This window comes from Meriones unguiculatus, chromosome 10, assembly GCF_030254825.1.
Source record: "Meriones unguiculatus strain TT.TT164.6M chromosome 10, Bangor_MerUng_6.1, whole genome shotgun sequence".
Classification (NCBI taxonomy): Eukaryota; Metazoa; Chordata; class Mammalia; order Rodentia; family Muridae; genus Meriones; species Meriones unguiculatus.
Window position 1 is genome coordinate 22,013,850 of NC_083358.1, and position 20,356 is coordinate 22,034,205.

Genomic DNA, 20,356 nt, shown 5'->3' on the forward strand with positions numbered 1-20,356 from the left:
AATACTCAATTTGATGAGTTTTGACAATGAAATATATCACCATGTAACTACTGTAGAATCTTAAGAAACAGACATGGCTGGGGCTGGAGAGATGGCTCAGTGGTTAAGAGCACTGACTGCTCCTCCAGAGGACCTGGGTTCAATTCACAGCACATGGCAGCTCACAACTATCTGTAACTTCAGGATCCAATACCCTCACATACACACACACACAGACAAAACACCAATAAAAATAAATTTATAAAAAGAAGTGGACATGGCTGTGTAGGGCTTCAGCATGTTTCCCTGTGTTCTTTCCTGGTTAATTCACTCTAACCTCATCAACCACCAGTGGAACTGGGAGACTGTCACTGTAAGGTTTGTCGGTCTCTTCCTCAGATGACCAGAATTCGACAAGTATGGGTTTAATGGGTGTGCCTGGCAGCTTTCAGTCAACATAATGTTTTTAAGGTCCATACATGTTGTATGTATTAATAGTTAATTCATTTTTACTGCTTTAGTGCATTCCATTATATCACAGTCCCACCATTTGTTTCTCCATTCTCCTATTGATAAGCATTTGGGTTTGTTTCCAGTTTAAGTTGATTGTGAACATTTGTATACATTTTTAGTGGTCATAAGTTTTTATTTCTTAGGTATTTATCTATGGACAGAAATGCTGTAGTTGGACTAACATATGTACATATTTATTCTCTAAAACTGTCAATTTAGCTGGATATGGTGGCACAAACCTTTAATCTGAGAACTCAGGAGGCAGAAGCAGGCAGATTTCTTTTGAGTTGAAGGCCAGCCTGATCTATAGAGTGAGTTTCAGGACAGCTCAGGCTATGTAGAGAGACTTTGTCTCAAATAAACAGAAAAACAAACAAAACCTGTCAGTTTCTTAAGTGGTTGTATTGTTTTCTGTCTCCATCATAAATATATGAGGTTTTCACGTGGCCCACTCCTCTGCACACTTTGGGACTGCCACTCTTTTGCTCTGTGCAGAGCTGAGCCTAGCCTCTTGCAGATAAGCAAGTATTATACCAAGCCTTTTTTTAACCTTCACTGTTCTAGGACTAGAGAGACAGCTCAGCTGTTAAGAGCACTGGCTGTTCTTGCAGAGAACCTGGGTTCAAGTCACAGCACCCACATAGCACCTCACATTCATCTGTAACTCCAGTTCCAGGGGATCTAACTCCCTCTTCTGACCTCTGCGGGCACCAGGCATCTGGTATACAACATGTAGACACAACATTCATACACATAAAATAAATCTGCAAAAATTGAGGGGAAAAAAGACTACAGATGTAATTTACTTGCTGGCATGTATAAAGCCATGAATTGGCACCTCATCACTACAAAAAAGTGTAGGCTGGTAGAACATTCAGTATGGGTGAAACCCCAAGTTCAGTCTCCAAGACTGACAAAAACAGAAGGAATTTAAGCTGTTTAATAGAAAGTGGAATGTGCAGCAAGAACAGAGCTTGTGTGTAGCTGTGGGGCCTCCCCTTCAATCAGGCTATCAATAAACCAGGAAACAGACCAGAACAGGCTGGACAATGGGCGGAGCGTATGCACGTTGTAGGAGTTCAGTCCATAAAGAAGTGTCTCAGGTAACTTCTTATGGTGTAACAAATAGCCTCAAAAATCTAAGAACTTAAGACAGATGTTCAATCTTTATGCTTTTGGGGTGGTCTGGTGTAAGTCAGTTCAAATGGAACCTGATGACCTGGCATAATCTCACTCATGTACCTATCAATTGGCTCAGTGTCAAGTGAGGTAGTGGGAATAATTTGGTCATGTCTCTTGTGATCCCAAAGGATGGCTTTGTGTTTATCTCCTGGCTCCAAATATCTTTCGTAATAAGACCTACATTAAGACTACTTAAAACTGGCCAAGCAGAATTATCAGTATTACCACTGAGGTCTTTGTCTGGATTCCCCTTACTTCCTTCCCTGGTCCTCTTGATCTTCACTATAAGGATTCAGATAAAATACAGAATATAGTATTGAATACAGGCTTTTATTACAGAGAAATAAAAAGAAATCATTGCAGAGCCAAATATTCCCGAGAGGAGAGTGGGCAGTGGGCAAAGAGGCCATTGTCCCTATAGTTTTTTTTTTTTTAATAATTTACTTAATTTCATTTTATGTGCATTAGTATGAAGCTGTCAGATCTCTTGGAATTGGCAGTACAGACAGTTGTGAGCTGCCATGTGGTGCTGGGAATTAAACCCGGGTCCCATGGAAGAGCAGACAGTGCTCTTAACCACTGAGTCACCTCTCCAGCCTGCCCCTAAACTTTTATAAGGCAAGTTTTATAAGGGCAGACAGCTTTTTTGAGGGTCATTGAAAAACCAGTATTTGGATTGACACTGGAGCAGGCAATGGAATGGACTTGTTCTTGATCAGGAAGCCTTCTGCTGGCTAGTAATAAAGGTGAGCCCAATCCTTTGATATTGCAGTACAACTTCATCATCTAAAAAGTTCACACTGGAGAGCTATGCAGTTTCATTACAAACAAAACCTTAAAAACAGACAAACAAAAAACCCTCAGTACCAGGCTAGCCTCGAACTCAGAGATCTGCTTACCTCTGCCTCCTGAGTGCTGAGCCTAAAGGCCACCACCGCCCAGACATACATACATACATATGTGTGTGTATTTTTAATATTTTGCATGTGTATGTGCACACATATACTAGTTTTTATGTCAGCTTAACCCAAGCTAAAATCATCTGAGAGAAGGAAACCTCTATTAAAGTTATTTTTATAAAACTGTTTCTCAGTTTCTCTTTTAACCCAGCAATCACCCAAAGAATTGAGACTCTATATATTTGTTTAATAATAAGCTTCACAACCCAGTAACTGATCAGTTATTCTATTCTTAACCCTGTAAGCTAATTTGGCTTCCTCCCAAAATACATCCCAAAGATACTTGCACTTTGTAGCTTTTCTTGTTCCAGCTCTCTCTCCTGATGTCTCCTGGACCTCTCCCATGTCTCAATCCCCTACTTCCTCCTCTAACTCTTCCTCCCCCAGCTGGTAAGAAATCCAGCCCTGTTCTCTCCCATGCTCAGCATTTGGCTGTAAGCTGCTTTTTTGGCATATCAGGGGACAATTGGGGAGCAGTGTTTACAAACATTGAGACAAGAGATTCTCAGAACAAGGATTACAACCAGATATGGGAGGTACAGAAATTGTCATTTGAATCACACACTAACTTTATGCCTGCAAACCTCAATTAAGAAAATGCCTCCAGTTGGGCACAGTGCTCAGGAAAGCAGAGGCAGGCAGATCTCTGTGAGACTAGTCTGCTCTACAAAGAGAGTCCAGGACAGCCAAGGCTACCAGAGAAACCCTGTCTGTAAAAACCAAAAAGAAAAAAAAAAAAAAAAAAGAAAAGAAAAGAAAAGAAAATGCCTCTATAAGATTGGGCTGTGGGCAAGCCTGTAGGTCATTTTCTTAATTAATAAGTGATGGGGGAGGACCCAGCCCGTTGTGGGTGGTGTCATCCCTGGGCTATTGGTTCTGGGTCCTATAGGAAAGCAGGCTGAGCAAGCCGTGAGAAGCAAGCCAGTAAGCAGCGCCCTCTATAGCCTCTGCATCAGCTCCTGCCTCCAGGTTCTTTCCCTGCTTGAGTTCCTGCTCTCACCGCTTTTGATAAAGAACTGTTATGTGGTGCTGCGAGTGAAATAAACCCTTTCCTTCCCAGGTTGCTTTGGTCATGATGTTTGTTTCATCACAGCAATAGTAATCCTAACTAAGACAACACATATGTACATATGTATAGGTATGCATATGCCATGACTCCAGTGTGGAGGTCGAGGACAATGAGTGGGAATTGGTTTTTACCTTCTACAGTATGAGTTCCAGGGATCAAACTCCGGTCTTCAGGCTTAGCAGTAAGGGCTGAGCCATCTCAACTGCCCCTCCACCTTTTGCTTTTTCTTCTTTTTCCGTATGTATGTGGGTGGGTGCTTTGAAGCAGGTCTCTCAGTCAAACCCAGAACTCCCTGATATGTCTAGTTTAGGTAGTCAGCTTACTCTGGAGATCCTGTCTCCACCTTCCAAGCCTAGAATTACAGGTAAGTAGGCATGCCCATCCGGTGCTTAATATTGGTTCAGTAGACTGAATTCTACATGTGTAACAAGTGCTTTAACCACCGAGCCATCTCCCAACCCTTCTACCTTAATTCTTTTGAGAGAAGAGCATGTCACTGGGCCTGAAACTTTCTGATTCAGCTGGACTCGCTGACCAGGCAACCCCAGGGATCTTTCTTTCTCAGTTCATGGGCATGGCCTACCACTGCTTTCTGCCTCTCAAGTGTGGACTACCTGTGACCAGCTACCTCCTGCAGCTTGTCTTATGCCACAATGACTATCCTCTAGAACTGTAAGCCGAAGTAAGCCCTTCTTTCCTTTAAAAACCAGCAAAGAAAAAATGATGAATCTCAACAGTTTCCTGTATTTCACTATTGCTTGTTTTCTTACTGACAAGTCACTGGTAGAAGAAAGACTTTTGTCTACTCAGACCTGACAACAAATCCTTTTTCTCTTTTATTTATTTATTTCCGTGTGTGTGTGTGTGTGTGTGTGTGTGTGTGTGTGTGTGTATGTGTGTGTGTGTTTTGGTTTGGTTTTGGTTTTTGAGACAAGGTTTCTCTATGTAGCTTTAGCTCTTTTGAATTCACTTTGTAGACCAGTCTGGCCTGGAGCTCAAAGAGATCGGCCTGCCTCTGCCTCCCCGAGTGCTGTTAACACAGGCATGCGCCACTGCCCCTGGCCCATTTTCTATTTTTAAAAATGTTTAGTTAGCACACAAAATAATGGGGTTAGCTGGGTAGTGATCACAGCTCCAGGAAAGCTGAGACAGGCACTTTGCTGTGAGTTTGAGTTGAGTTACCTGAGTTACAGAGTGAGTTCTAGGCTATGTAGTAGGAAACAGCATCTTAGAGAAGCAAAGGGAGGGAAGGGGAGAGTAGGATGGAGAGAAAGAAAGTGACCTACTGCAGGCCACCCATCTGGTAAGTGACAGAGTCAGGATTTGAACCCATGCTTCAAACCTCTGTGCTGCCTTCCCCATCACCTAGTACTTTTACTCTGCATTCCTGACCAGCATGTGATGATTGGAATTCTTGTGAGCTTGGCGAGGCCAATGATATGCTTAGATCTTCAGGGACAATGTGAAAGGCATATGCAAAAGTTATTATGACAAAGAGCTGGAAATTTAGGGGTGAGAAAGAGTGACAACCAAAATAAACCAGGAAAACTAGCTGTCCCTGCTTACGCAGGAAATACCTAGTCATCTTGCTTGCTTAGCGTCATGCCATTTGGTCTCCTCAGAGGCCCCGTTAAGGGTGTTAATGAAGCTGCCCTTGAGTCAGTGTAAGTAGAACAGTGGCATTAAAAATCTAAGCCTTTTTGTTGTTTTACATCACCAATGCTTAAGAATATATCTAACGCTGGGCAGTGGCAGGGCTCGTCTTTAATCCCAGCATTGGGTGGGAGAGGCTGGTAGATCTCTGAGTTCAAAGCTTCAAAGCTAGCCTGGTTTTATTTGTTTTGAGATAGGGTTTCTCTTCGTAGTCCTGGCTGTCCCTGACTTGATTTGTATACCCCAATCGCCTTGAATTCACAGAGATCTGCCTGCCTTTGCCTCCTGAGTGCTGGGATTGAAGGTGCGCCCCATCACACCCAGCTGCCAGCCTGGTTTATAAATGAGGTTCCAAGACAGCCAGAACTACACAAACAAGCCCTGTTTCAAATTTTAAAAAACAAATTATGTGTATAGGTGTACATGTATATATGTACAATAAATTATACACACATATATATACAGTGAATTATATACACAAATAACACCACATACATATACCATGTATGACTAGAGTAGTTAGGAGTACAGTGTAAAATAGAAGGAAGCGTGTCCTGGGAATAATTTTAGAGATGGTATGCACATCCCTGGCTTTTAGTAATTAATGGTCTACAGAGCCAGGCATAGTGGCTCATCCTTTTAGCCCCAACACTAAGGGCAAAGGCAGGTGGATCTCTGTACATCTGAGGCCAGGCTGGTCTACATAGTGAGTTCCAGGCAAGCAGGCCTTCACAGTGAGACCTTGTTTAATGTGAATAAATAGGATAAGACAAAATCCCAATAGTAGTGTACAGGGGCCAGCCAGGCTCCATATCCATGATGGATATAAAAGATAGCACAAAACAGGGCTGAGAACGCACTTCTGCTAGTAGAGAGCTTTGTTTGAATCAAGGTGAAGCCCTTGATTCAGTCCCTAGCACCGAAAACCAGGTGTGGTTCATAGGTTGAGACCACCCTAGGATACACAAGACCCTGTCTGTAAGTAGATAAATATCCTAATGGCATACACACAAACAAATAAAACAAGAAATCTCAAAGGATCTGGAATTGCCAGCTGCCTATGCCATGCTCATTTGTGGTTGACAAAAAGACACTGGCATAGTGTCTTAGTACATGATAGTACAGCTGCAAGCAGCCCCATGAACAGTATCTCCTCCTCTTCACTGAGTGTGTGGTGAGTCTTTCAGGTGGGTGGTTGAGGACCCTCTCCCTCATGGTTTTGGTAGACCCAGGGCTATCTGTCTAACCCACCACTTGTATTAGCTAGCCTGGTTTTTCAGTCGTTTTGTTTTGTTTTGTTTTGTTAAGACGGGGTCTCGCATACCCCTGGCTGTCCTGGAATTCAGTATGTAAATCAGGCTGGCCTTGAACTCACAGAGATCCTCCTGCCTCTGCCTCCCAAGTGCTGGGATTACAGGTATGTGTCACCATGCCTGGCTTCCTTTTTCTTTTTTTCTTTTTTCTTTATGTTTTTTTCAGTCTGTATAATAAGATAGACTCATATTGTGCAGGCCGGCCTCACATGCACACTGCTACTTCCTTGGATTTTTAAGTGCTCCATGGTGAATATCTATTTACAAAAAAAGAAAAGGAGAACAGTTTCTTTTGGTTTGTTTTGTAGTTGTTGTTGTTGTGTTGGTTTGTTTGCTTGCTTTTGTTTTTTGAACCCACGTATGCAGGGCAAGCGTTCTACCATTAAACTCCCCCAACCTCCATCCAAATACATGTCTCCAAAGTGCTGCTGTAGCTGCTGCTTCCTTTTTCCTCGGACGCTGCTCTTTTCTTCCTACCCTTTCCTGTTGTCGTATCACGAAGCCAGTAAATGTTCACAGCCAAGAAAGAACTTCAGGGGCTGGAGAAATGGCTCAGTGGTTAAGAGCACTACTGCTCTTGCAGAGGACCTGGTTTCAGTTCCCAGCATCCATATGGAGGTTCACAACTGCCTGTGATTCCAATCCCAGGAGATCTAATGTCCTCTTCTGGTCTCCATGGTTTCCTACACGTGTGTGATGCACAGACATATACTGAGGTACACACACACACATTAAATGAATACTTTTTAGAAGAAGGAAGTTTAAAAGATCAGTCATTATTTTGTGGTTGAAGCCTTGAAGGCTAAATTAGCTTGACTAGGGTTATACAGAAACTTGAGTAGAGTAAGGATTTGACCTCACTTTTCATTCGTTTGCTTGTGTTCTCTGTGATTAGTAGATGACTGTGTGGCATCCAGTGTTCCAGGAACAAGATCCTTCAGCTTTCTGTTTTGGAAAAATACTTCATTTATGCTTTGGGGGCAGAGAACTTGTTGCTTCCAAATTACCTTAGAATGTAGGCTCCTCAGAGTGTGATCACTGTCATTAACTGGTTCCTTTCTGTTTTAGGAGCCATGTTTGATCAGGACTACAGGAAGGTCAGCTCCATTCTGGAGACCCTTGTAAGGAGGTGAGCAGTTGAGCAGAGGCCAGGATGAAGTTGCTGCCAGGAGTGGGCGTGTTTGGGACTGGCAGCTCAGCCCGGGTCCTAGTCCCACTGCTGAGGGCAGAGGGTTTCACCGTGGAGGCCCTATGGGGAAAGACGGAGGAGGAGGCAAAGCAGCTGGCCGAGGAGATGAACATCACCTTCTACACCAGCCGGACCGATGATGTCTTGCTGCATCAAGATGTAGACCTGGTGTGCATCAACATCCCCCCTCCGCTCACCCGGCAGATATCCGTGAAAGCTCTAGGTATGCACCATCAGTTATCCCCTGGGAAGTCATCCACGGCTCACTGTCCTCTCCTGGGCCCGGGCAGTCCTTCTTTGTCTGTGTCTGCAGGTGGTAGTACTCTGGACATCACTGGTGCAGGGCTGGGGAAGGGCATCTTAGAGATTTTTAAAGCTCTAAAGAGGGAAGAAAGGGTACAACCCTCTCTACACCCTGTTCACTAGTAACCATCTGAGCAGAAACTTGGCCCATCAGGGAGCTAGAGATGGTAGCACTGAATGTTGAGTCAGCATTTCCTGGACTCCAAGACAGTGGTTGTGATTGATTTGTGTGTTCTGCCATGCTGTAGCACACAGCACCACAGGAAGGAGTGGAGGTTAAGTAAAAGGCTCCTGTTTCCCGTCCTTTGTCAACCCTTGACTGTAATGAGCACCACCCTTCCTGGCAAACTGCAATCTCATATTGCCAGACGGCAGGAAGGCTCTGGCTTTCCTGACACTAGCCACGGGACAGCCTGCTCACATGTCCATTCCCTTGGGAAACTGTGGGCCTGGGGACCTTCTGGCCCTGCCTGGGGGTGGCCCTGTGAGCTGTTCCTCAGGTTCCTAGTGAGTTGATCTTGCCTGTGAACTATAGACAGATTCTTTTCAGTGTGTGTGTCTGTGTGTGTCTGTGTCTCTGTGTGTGTGTATGCGTGCACCACTGCTCCTGGCTCCTTTTTTTTCTATGATTGGATCTGTCTCTCTCACTCTTTTCTTTGTGTTTCTTTTGTTTTTAATTAAGGTTCTAAGCTATATACTGCAATCTTTTTAGAATAGGAAGAAAACAAGACAGTTGCTCAGTCTGTAGCTATTGGAATAGTCTAAGCTCCTTTAGACCTGGAGCACGTGAGAAGTTTTCACAATGACCTGACGCTTCCATTTAACTAAGCGTATTTCTTGGGTTGTGATATATGTTAAGCATGTAAAAGTTATAGAGGGTGAAAAACAGGAATGTGAGACACGCCACTGACACAGACTTGCAGGAGTAAGGACACGTGACACAGATTGATGTTTTCATCAGACTTCCTTCTCATGCCAGTTAGTAGAGCCATATTGTCTGGCTTCAGAAGTAATAAGGCAATAGAACAGCGAGGCCCGTGGGTACCCGGAGCAGTGTCCAGTCTAGCGCCTGCTGTGTGAGCTTGTCCAATGTCACTCCGCGCCCTGTGCAGCTCCACCAAAGAAGCGGTGTCAGCTAGGAGAGAACTCATTTTTCAAGCACCCCAGACTTGCTGCCTCTCTAGAGCGGGCCCCACTGTGTCTGGACAGCTTTCTGGGTGCACACTATGGAGGAAGGGTCACTGACCCACAGTAATGTCTTTGTTGCCCTTTAGGAAACGGAAGGGCTGGGGATGAAGTTCGGTTGGTAGAGTGTTTCCTAGCATGTATGAAAACCAGGGATCAGTCCTGAGAACCACAGGAAACTAAGTGTGGTATATATCTATAGTCCCAGCAGTAGGAGGTGGGGCAGGAGGCCCAGAGGATCAGAATCGTTTCTTACTTTATAGTGAGTTTAAGGGCAACATGGGATACATGAAATATTGTATTAAAAAAAAAAAAAGAGGGCCAGTGAGATGGCCTAGTAGGTAAAGTTGCTTGCTGCCAAGGCTGCAAGTTTAATCCCCTCAGCCCACATGGTGGAGGGAATGAACTGACTCCTCAAAGTTTTCCTCTATCTGAGGACACCTCTAAATCATGACTTAGAGGTGTAGCTTAGTGGTAGAGCTAGTGTGCATGAAGCTTTTGGTTCAACCCCTTGTGTCCCCAGTCAAAAGAAAAAAAAAATGGAATTGAAGCCCAGGAATGTTAAGATACAATAATTTCAGTATTTTCTGTCTTTGGCTATAGGCAAAATCCATTTCCTTTGCGTTAGAGTATTTGTTGATTTTGTGTTTGTGGTGTGCACTTGTGCACACTGGATGTGGGAATGCATGTACCTCTTCGTGACATATAGAGGTTGGTGTAGGGTAATTTTCTTTCTAATTTTGTGGGACACATGTGAGTGCAGGTGCCTGCAGGAAACCCATCGTGCTGGAACTTGAACGTGGGTCTTCTGCAAGAGCAGTACGTACTCTTAGCCACTGAATCAGCTCTCCAGCACAAGGTTGTTTTTTGTTTGTTTGTTTGTTTTGTTTTTGTTTTTTAAGACACTGAATGTACAGTTGGCCCTTCCAGCTAGACTGGCCAGCCAGTAAACGCCTGGGACATGCCTGTCTGTTTCCCCTCCCCCCACCCTAAGCATTGACGTTATTATCCATGTCACTGCTCCTGGTTTTACATGGGTGCTGGGAATCCAAACTCAGGTCCTCATGCATGTGCAGCCAATACCACTGAGCCAGCTCCCCAGCCTGAGTTATAACAGAGGAGAAGAAGCTAATTGTTGTTCTTAGTTCTGATTCTGCCAAGGGTCTTGCAGATTTGGTGATGGATAAGTGCATAAAAGTATATTCTGTAATGAAACTGTAAAATTCAGTGTGACGTTCTACAGTTTCAGAATGGCTATTATAATTATATAAAAATTCACTGAGCTGTATAGACTTTGGCTCTGGTTAATTTTGGTGTTTGTTTTACTTAAACAGTTTTTTTGTTAAATAATAAAGTTAATAAAACTAAAATTAAATATGTATGTCTATATATATGTCACATACACATTGTTTACTGATTCTTTTCTCATGGTCTGTTATGATAACAAAAGACTGCTGTCCAAGCAGGCCGAGCTAGATAATTTAATCTCAAAAACTCCAGTTCCTTAGGAAGCCTCCCACATTCCTGCTGTGCAGTCTACATTTTATTATATGGTCATTTGAACCCCTAAAGTATAAGTCTTCAAGTTAAGCCCATGACTGATACTGGGCATGCTGGGTAAATAAGACATTGACAGTTTCCACCCATGTAGTCCATTTTACTGGTTGCCAGAGAACTAACATGGATCTGTGACTGGGAAAGAATGAAGACAGCCTGTAGGCAAGAGTGAGAGCCTGCTCTGCTTCCGCCCTTCCTTCCTTCCTTCCTTCCTTCCTTCCTTCCTTCCTTCCTTCCTTCCTTCCTCTCCCTCCCTTTCTTTCTTTCTTTCTTTCTTTCTTTCTTTCTTTCTTTCTTTCTTTCTTTCTTTCTTTCTTTCTTTCTTTCTTTCTTTCTCTCTCTCTCTCTTCCTTTCTCTCCCTCCCTTTCTTTCTCTCTTTTTTCTTTCTCTCTTTCTTTCTCTCTCTCTTTCTCTCTTTCTCTCTTTCTCTTTCTCTCTCTTTCTTTCTTTCTCTCTCTCTTTCTTTCTCTCTCTTTCTTTCTCTCTCTCTTTCTTCTTTCTTTCTCTCTCTCTCTCTCTCTCTCTCTCTCTCTCTCTTCTTTCTTTCTTTCTCTTTCTTTCTTTCTTTCTTTCCTGGTTTTCAAACTCAGATTTCTAGTAGTAAGGCCAGGTGTGGTGTAGTGGCACACACCTTTAATCCCAACACTTTGGTGGCAGAGGCAAGCAGATGTCTGATTTTGAAGCTAGCCTGGTCTATATAGTGAGTTTCAGGACAGCCAGGGCTACATAGAGAGACCTTGTCTCAAAAAAAAAATATTTATGCTCATGAGTATGAATGTATGTATAAGCACCACATGTATGCTTGGTGTCTGAGGAGGCCAGAAGAGTGAGTTGAATCCCCTGGAACTGGGGTTATAGATGGTTGTGAGCCACCATGTAGGTGCTGGGAACTGAACCCGAGTCCTCTGCAAGAGAAGCAAGTGCTCCTAACCACTAAGTCATCTATCTCTCCAGCACCATAAAACCTTTTTAACTATAAAAAGAAAGTGGGCACCACTGAGCTAGCTCAGTGGGGAGAGGCGCCTGCCATGCAAGCTTGGCAACCTGAATCTGCTCCCTGGAACTCACAAAAGGTGAAAGGAGAGAAGCCACTCCACAGAGTCGTCCTCTGGCCTCCACACACGCAGCAAGGCACACACCCACATACACACAATATCATGTGCAGACATACACAATAATAATGAAAAAAGTTTTTGTTAGGGTTTCTCCCTGGATTTTATTAAACCGGAGACAAGTTAGTGCTGCCCTTTTTTAAGCTCCGTGTCCACTATACAAATCATTTGCTCCCAGGTCTCTCAGTAGGGATAGGAAAATGCAGGTGTCCTGAGCCCAGCCTGTGAAGCCCACTTCCTATGGTGTGTGACCGAGGAACAGAGAAGTGTTCTGAGGAGGCCTGGAGCAGCTCCGGTGGGCCTTGTTAAGGGAGCTGTAGCTAGTGAGAGGCTTGCAGCTTGAAACATGCTTACCCTCCAGAAAACCTGAGGTAAGGAGTACTAGGGACTGGGAGTAAAGCTCAGGGTTGGAGGATGTACTTGGGATACTGAGACCCTGGGTTCAACCCCAGCACTGAAGAATTTACAAAGCTCTCGGGGACCCTGTCTCCTGCTACCAGGAAGCAAGTAGCAGTTTTCATTCAATAATGTCTCTTGACTTCCTGGAAGGAGAGCTGAATAAACTTGTATAAGCATGTGTTTCAAGGCAACCAGGTCTAACAAAAGGTGAAATTTGCATGGTTAGCCTGCAGGAGCCTGATTACGGTGGAATACTTGTGGTTTCCATGCTGATAAGACCCCCGGGTCCTGTGTTCAAAAGCTTGTCTACTTGGCATGCTGAAAATGGGGTTTTCTTTCCTTCTCCAGAATCCCTTCAGTCTCCACCCTTGAGTGTCTGTCACAAGCTGAGCAGTGTGTTAGTTTAACAGGAAGCTTCTAGGTGTCAGAACTGCAACTCTCAGTGTGTTTTGTGTCTGAGAACCTAATTATAGCTCACTGGTCAGCCACGTGTGTTTAACAGCCAAATGGCAATCACCCCTAGTATTTAGATTCTCCTAACCCTCATCCAGAAATTGCAAATGTGGGGGAGCATTGGAGAGCTTCCAGAGGCAGTAGTAATAGCAGCTGGGGACTCCTTTCCCTCCTGCAAGGACACTGTGCAAAAGCCTCCGGCATGCTGTTCCCTGCCCTAATGTGTGACAGTGAGCTAGCTATTCTCTTGTCACCCTGCTAGTGCCTGTTGTGAAGCTTCAGTTATCAGAAGAGCAGGAGATCGAAGGGTATCCTAACCTGAAGTGATGCACTGATGTCATGCTCTACATGTGTTCCTTGCTATAGCACTAAGGTTCATCATCCTTAGAGTTCAGGCCTGAGATTCGCATATGTGTTGGCGATAATGTTCCCTTCTTGAAGATCGGGGTAGCTGGGACAAGGTAGGAAGTGAGGAGCTGCCAGGATTGCTGAAAGCTACTGTTGAGGGCGTGAGCTTCCAAAGAGCTGCTCAGGGCCCACTTCTGTGAGAGGCCTCAGGAGCAGTCCTAATATAATAAAGATCATATTAAAGTTCGAAGGTAGCCTGGCCTATAGAGTAAGACACTATCTGAACCTTCTGCTCCTCAAAAAGAAGAAAAAAGCATTTCAAAATATTAAACACGGAAACTGTTGGCCTGGAAACGGTAGCATTTGTGTGACTCTTAGAGACTGAGTTATAGGAAGCTCTCAGCATGCATTCATCCTCTCCTGTGATGACGGCAAAAGTGAACCACTGACAGCTGTGTCTAGTCAGGCATCTGACCTGTGCTGCCTCAGTTAACTCAGCCATATTCCCTGTACGGTGGATTGGCTCATTTTACAGTAAAAACAAAACTCGGAGAGGTGGACAAGAGCTGCAGGCCACTCAGCATGAAGGGAGAAAATTCTTGATAATAGAAATTTCTGGCCTCCCATGCTTAAGTTTACCACTCATAGCTGGCACTTCCTGGCCATTTGGCTGACTGGAGACCCATGCATCATGGAAGATATTGCTCATTCTTACAGAGTTTCTTTTTTTTTGTTGTTGTTGTTGCTATGAGATTTATAGTCAGTAGTAACCAGTGTTTGTGACAAAAGATGGCTATGCCTAGCCTGTGGGGACAGACTCCATCCATCAGGACAAGCTGGGCCCTGTAGTGAACCTCCAGAAGTCACCTGCACCCCAGCCTTTGTCTCACCTGAAGGTACTCAGAAAGGAGGCCAAAGGGATGAACATCAGCATGCTTGCAGATGTGCACACCTAAAAGAGACATACAGTAAGGGCCCACGAGAGGGCCATCAAGGTTTGGAGGTTGCCTCTCCAACCAGGCAGCACTATGAAGCGAGGAGGTTGGTCTGGATGGGGCACACTGTTCAAGATGGTCTTCCATTAGAATCAGGAGCTTTAGGTGGTCCCTCTCAAGGCTTCCCTGACTATCACTGTCAGCTCTTCGGTGCTGATCATCACCACCTCTCCCTGACCACTGGGCTCTTAAACACAGCTACACCACCTCCAATCAGCAGCCAGTACAGGGTGAGCAGAGGGGGGACCACGGTAGGGGATAAGAGCTAAAGGGAAATTTCAGAAGGGTCTCTGGTCAGAAATCAAGGTCCTATTAGTAGACCACTAATAGGATTTTATGGTTTTTTTTTCACTGCCTGGGGATTGACTGCAGGGCCTCATGCTTGCTGGGCAAAAGCCAGGCTGTACTCTCCTATCTCCTCTTTTTACTCTGAGACTGAATCTTTTTAAATTTCCAGGCTGGAATTGAATTTATAGGCCAGGCAAGTTTTTACTTTGAAATTTTATTATTATATATGTATATGTAGGGAATGCGTGTGTGTGTGTGTGCGCAGATGTGTCTGTGCCACGGAGTACATGGTAGGGGCCTCAAGACAACCTTGTGGAGTCAGTTCTTTCTACCATAGAATTTGGGGATTGTAGTGAAGCCATCCGGCTTGCACAGAAAGCACTTCCCGCCAGTCCCCACTGTGCCTAATTCTCACTGGCCCTAATTCTTTCTGAAACAAGGTCTTTTGGTAGAGTCAAGGCTGGCCTCCCACTCACAGTCCTCTTGTCCCTGCCTTCCAACTGCTGGAATTATAGGCATATGCTACCATGCATTTATTGGTGTTTATTCAGAATAAGATATGAATCCATGGAAGTTTTTTTTTGGGAGACATTATCTGAGCCATCTTAAGTTTTATGGTAATTTCCATCACTGGAACAAAATATTTGATATATACAAAGGAAAGGAAAGGCTTGCTGGGCATAGTGTCACACCATAATCCCAGCACTCCGGAGGCAGCAGGCAGCGATATCTCTGAGTTCAAGAGGAAAGGTTTGCTGTGCTTAAGGTTTTAGCCTTTTAGCCATGGTAGTAGCTGTGTCGTTTCTGGACCCTTGTGAGGTAGAACAGAAAGGCATAGCGCACGTGGTGGGATAAGACTGCTCTGTGTGTCCGTTAGAAACAGGCTCTCACTGTGTAGCCTTGGCCAGCCTCAAGCTCATAGCCGTCCTGTTTCAACCTCTCCAGTTGCTTGATTGCAGGTGTGAGCTGCCTCATCCGGTTTAGGAGCAAAGCTATGTGCTTCATGACAGCAGGGGAGCAAAGAGAACTCAGTGAACTGGTCAGGAACTCCGTGTCCCATTCAAGGGCACAACCCCCAGTGGCCTTGCTTCCTTTCAAAGGTTTCCCTTCTCAGTAGCTCCAGGTGTCCAGGACCAAACCTTTAACACATAGACCTTTAGAGAATGTCAGGATACAAGCTATGACAAGTCCAAACAGAACCACCCTGACTGCTCTGTTGTGGAAAAACTGAAGGGTGTCAGAGCAGAAGCAGAGACTAATTAAGTGACTCTGTGGAATGGGGTACTGTTTGTTTGTTGTTTTGTTTGTTTGTTTGAGATAGGGTTTCTCTGTATAGTCTTGGCTCTCCTGCACTTGACTTTGTAGACCGAGCTGGCCTTGAGCTCACTGACATCTGCCTGCCTCCACTTTCCAAAGTGCTGGGATTACAGGCATATGCCACTTTGCCTGGCCGCTATTATTGTTTTTAAGGTACCGCCTCAAACTATCTGTGTAGCTGAGTCTGGCCTTGAACTCCAGATCCTCTTGTCTCTCATCTTCTACGAAATAACTGTTGGTATAATCTAGGCAAACAGTGATAACCTGGATAAGGAAAGTGGCGGTTAGACCTACTGAGATTCTGGGTGCAGCTTGAAGACTAAGTCTACAGGATGTAGTGAAAGTGGGACATGGAGGGGATGGGGAGATGACTCAGTAAAGTGCTTGCCAAAAGGACCTGATCTGGGATCCCCAGCACCCACATAAAGCAGGGCATAGCAGCAGTTGCCAGAAATCCCAGATCTGAGGAGGCAGAGACAGGAGGATCTCTTGGTGTTCAAGGCCAGCTGTGTCTACATATAGAGATCATGTCTCAAAAGAGGAAAAAAAGTGGAAAGTATTAAATAAAGACACCTGACTTTGGCCTCTGTGTACATGTATTATATGACCATCTTCACATGCACATGTGCACATCCAAACATATACACTTGCATACACCACACAGACACCAAATCTTTTGGAAAGTGGCATGTATGAGGTGTCTCAGTGATTTGAGAAAAGGCGTTTCCAGAGCCCTGTTTTGGATCTCATCTCTACCTTGAACTTTTTGGGAGTGAGTGAAGACTGTCTACTTCCCCATACCACTTTAAGTACCACATAATCTCTCTGGCTCTGTGTCCTGGCATACACCCAGGATGTGAGCAATCCCCTTAGCCCTTCCCTGTCTTAAAGTCTTGTCCTATGTCACACACACACACACACACACACACACACACACACACACACACACACACACACCGTATGCCCTTTGTCCCTGCTCCATTAACCCCAGCAACTCCACTGTGAATCCTCCCTTGGTCCTTGCCATTCCCAGTACCCACCACCACTCCAACAAAGGGCTTACTCCTCCAGTCACTGAGACCTTTTCAGTATATTCTGTCTCTTCCCTCTGTTCCCGATCACCTGTTTCTGTAAGAGACATTCCTGGGCCGTGTGTGTGTGTGTGTGTGTGTGTGTGTGTGTGTGTGTTTGTGTGTGTATGTGTACTGAATCTTATGTAATCCAGGATGGCCTCAAACTCCAAATCGTCCTGCCTCCTACCCCTACCCCAAATGCTGAGATTACAAGCAGATCTCATCTTGTCAGGCTTGAGAAATGACAGTGTGTTGTGGTGGCGCACACCTTGAATCCCAGCACCTGGGAGGCAGAGGCAAGTCGATCTCTGTGAGTTCAAGGCTGTCCTGGTCTACAGAAGGAGTTCTTGGACAGCCAAAACTACATAGAGAAACTTGTCTTAAAAAAAAAAAAAAAATGGTTTCTCCCCATCTAAGGAACTGTGAAGATTTCCCGTTGTCTTTTGTTCCTAGGAATCGGGAAGAATGTGGTATGTGAGAAGGCAGCAACATCAGTGGATGCCTTTCGGATGGTGACGGCATCTCGCTACTACCCGCAGCTGATGAGCCTGGTGGGGAACGTGCTGCGCTTTTTGCCTGCTTTTGTGCGCATGAAACAACTGATCGCAGAGCACTACGTGGGCGCAGTGATGATCTGCGATGCCCGCATCTACTCCGGGAGTCTTCTCAGCCCCAGCTATGGCTGGATATGTGATGAGCTCATGGGTGGTGGGGGCCTGCACACCATGGGTACCTACATTGTGGACCTGTTGACCCACCTGACTGGCCGGAAAGCTGAGAAGGTGCACGGGCTGCTCAAGACCTTTGTGAGGCAGAACGCCACCATCCGTGGCATCCGGCATGTCACCAGTGACGACTTCTGTTTTTTCCAGATGCTCATGGGTGGGGGGGTGTGCAGTACAGTGACACTCAACTTCAACATGCCGGGTGCCTTCGTGCATGAGGTCATGGTGGTGGGCTCAGCAGGGCGCCTCGTTGCCCGGGGAGCTGACCTCTATGGGCAGAAGAACTCTGCCGCACAGGAGGAGCTGCTGTTGAGAGACTCACTGGCCGTGGGGGCGGGGCTTCCGGAGCAGGGTCCCCAGGATGTCCCACTGCTCTACTTGAAGGGTATGGTCTATATGGTGCAGGCCTTGCGCCAGTCCTTCCAGGGGCAGGGGGATCGCCGTACCTGGGACCGCACCCCTGTCTCAATGGCTGCCTCATTTGAGGACGGACTATATATGCAGAGCGTGGTGGATGCCATCAAGAGATCCAGCCGCTCTGGGGAGTGGGAGACTGTGGAGATGCTGACGGAGGAGCCAGATGCTAACCAGAACCTGTGTGAAGCACTTCAGCGGAACAACCTGTGAGCCACACATGAGGTTCCTCCCACGGGCAGAGGAGCCAGGGAGGGAACTGGGAGCTATGATTGGCTATAGCAGAGACAGTGTCTTTTGTTTAATAAATCAGCCTGGGCCAGGGCTAGGCACCAACTGAAGGTGGCCAAGGAAAAAGCCCATCTGTCCATCATTGACTCCTCAGACTTGCAGGGCAGCAACCACTCCTGCTGCCATATTGTAGGCTAGGAGTGTGTGCAGGAGAGGGCTGTCACCGGCCCCTTGCGGTTCTCCCAGTGGGCAGGGGAGATATAAGATATATCTTATATATATATCTTAAGGTATAAGATCAGTCTGTGTGCTGTTCAGCCCGGTTTGTGATCTGACAGGATGAGAAAGCCCAATAAAGACCAGCTTGGTTGAATCCTAAGGGGAGATGGCAAAAACCTTTCCTATCTTGAACCAGGGCATCTCAGGGCTGGTGAGGACAACAGGTCATCCCTTAGGGATCTTCACCCGCCCTCCCACGTGAACAGACCCTTTCAGGGCCCAGGCAGGCCTTCCTACAGAAAGGATTTCTGTATTACACATACTCTAGGGAGGAGGCCCCTGACTTGGCAGAGAGGAGACAAAGGGGGACTGTAGAACATCTGAGAAATGTCAGTAAATGGAAAAAAAAGTGACATCATGGTGTCTGTCGTTTGTTTGGGGTTGGTTTCTTTAATAATGGAGGGCTTGTTTATTGCTGTAGATTGGCTGTTACTCTCCTCATGGCCTACACGGCAGCTCTGAGCTAATGGTGTAGCTTATGCCCGGCTCCCAGAAGTTCACCACATATCCTCAGCAGAGAGGGTTCCCTATTAGGCTGCTGTGAAACCTGCTGTTCTAAGAAGACAGGAGGAGAGCCTGGGACCCCTAGGCTGGACATCATGAAAGCATTTTGGGTTTTGTTGTTATTTATATGTGTGTTGTGGGCAAGAGCACGTGAGTTCAGTGCCCAAAGAGGTCTGAAGATGGCATCAGATTCCCTGGAGCAGGAAGTTCTGAGCTACCTGAGGTGGGTGCTGGGAACTGAACCTGGATCCTCTGCCCAAGCGTTTTAACTGCTGAGTCATCTGCAGCCCTAGGCTTCTGTCCTTGCAGACACGGTGTGGCTCCTCCTCAGGGGAGGAGCTTAAGGAGGAAGGGGCCCGTGCCACCCTTTGGAGCAGGTTTAGCTGGCAGTATTTGCATCAGCTGGCTAGCCAGCAGCCATGCCTAACTGGCTGTGTACACAGGGACAGGCCCGAGGTGTGGGGTCCTGAAGGACGCATCTGCCCCCTTTGTTTCCTTTGCCAATCTACTGGATTGTGAAGCTTCAGTGAACTTCAGTTTTCCTCCTCCTCATCTTGGGCTCCCTGCCAAAAAGGCCAGGGGAGGCCTCCCTCTTCCTCTTGGCACCACTTGTAGAAATAAATCATCAGGCCGTTTCCCTGTGGTGTCCTGATTTCAAGCACTGTCTCTGTGAGGTAAACTAAGGGTGGGGTGCTCTTGCCGTGCTGGGCCCCCACAGTAAACCACTTCATGCAGATTATTTCCTGTCATTTCTAACTCCTGAAAGGCACTGTTAATATGCCCACTAGAGCTGAACACGGTACTGTACACCTGAAATTCCAGCACTGGAGAGGCAGAAACAGGGAGATTGCTGCAAGTTCAAGGCCAGCCTGGTCTACATGGAGAATTCCAGGTCAGTCAGGACTGCACAGCAAAATAAGATCTAGACCAGTGGCCGCAGAGAAGCAAAGTTACTTGGTCAAGACTCCTAACTTCTGACTCTAAAACCACCCTTATTGCAGCACTTGGGAATCTTCTCTCAGATGCCTAGACAAGGTCCCTTCTGCAGCAGGGTTCAGCCTGACCTGAGGCAGGAAGGCACTGCACAGTGGCTACCCTCAGGTAGGAAGCTAACAAGACTGCCCTCGTCTCTGTACTGTTCTGCTCAGCTCCAGCTGCCCTTGTAAGAGGCATGGGGCGGGAATACTTTTATGGAGACACAGGGTCTTTGAGAGCACCTCTCAGAGTCCAGACCCCTGACACCTTTCCATCTCTCTGGCATAAAAACCTGCAGTTAGAGGAAATGAAGAGAGTTGAGCTTTATGGCACAGATGCC

At 46.0% G+C, this 20,356-nt stretch overlaps 1 protein-coding gene across 5 annotated transcripts in view; it reads left to right on the forward strand.

The window, feature by feature from the left end:
- Gfod2 (Gfo/Idh/MocA-like oxidoreductase domain containing 2) overlaps positions 1–19,684 on the forward strand; it is a 37,326-nt gene extending 17,642 nt beyond the window's left edge. For 3 of the 5 annotated variants that reach the window (XM_060392063.1, XM_060392062.1, XM_021632140.2), the window contains 2 exons: positions 7,737–8,080; positions 17,342–19,683. In XM_060392063.1, the coding sequence (XP_060248046.1) occupies positions 7,822–8,080; positions 17,342–18,240 (1,158 nt within the window). In that variant the 5' untranslated portion in view covers positions 7,737–7,821 and the 3' untranslated portion in view covers positions 18,241–19,683. Of the gene's footprint in view, positions 1–7,736; positions 8,081–17,341 lie in introns of all 5 variants that reach the window. The other 2 variants (XM_021632131.2, XM_060392064.1) reach the window with 2 other exon arrangements.
- Positions 19,685–20,356: the final 672 nt, after the last annotated feature.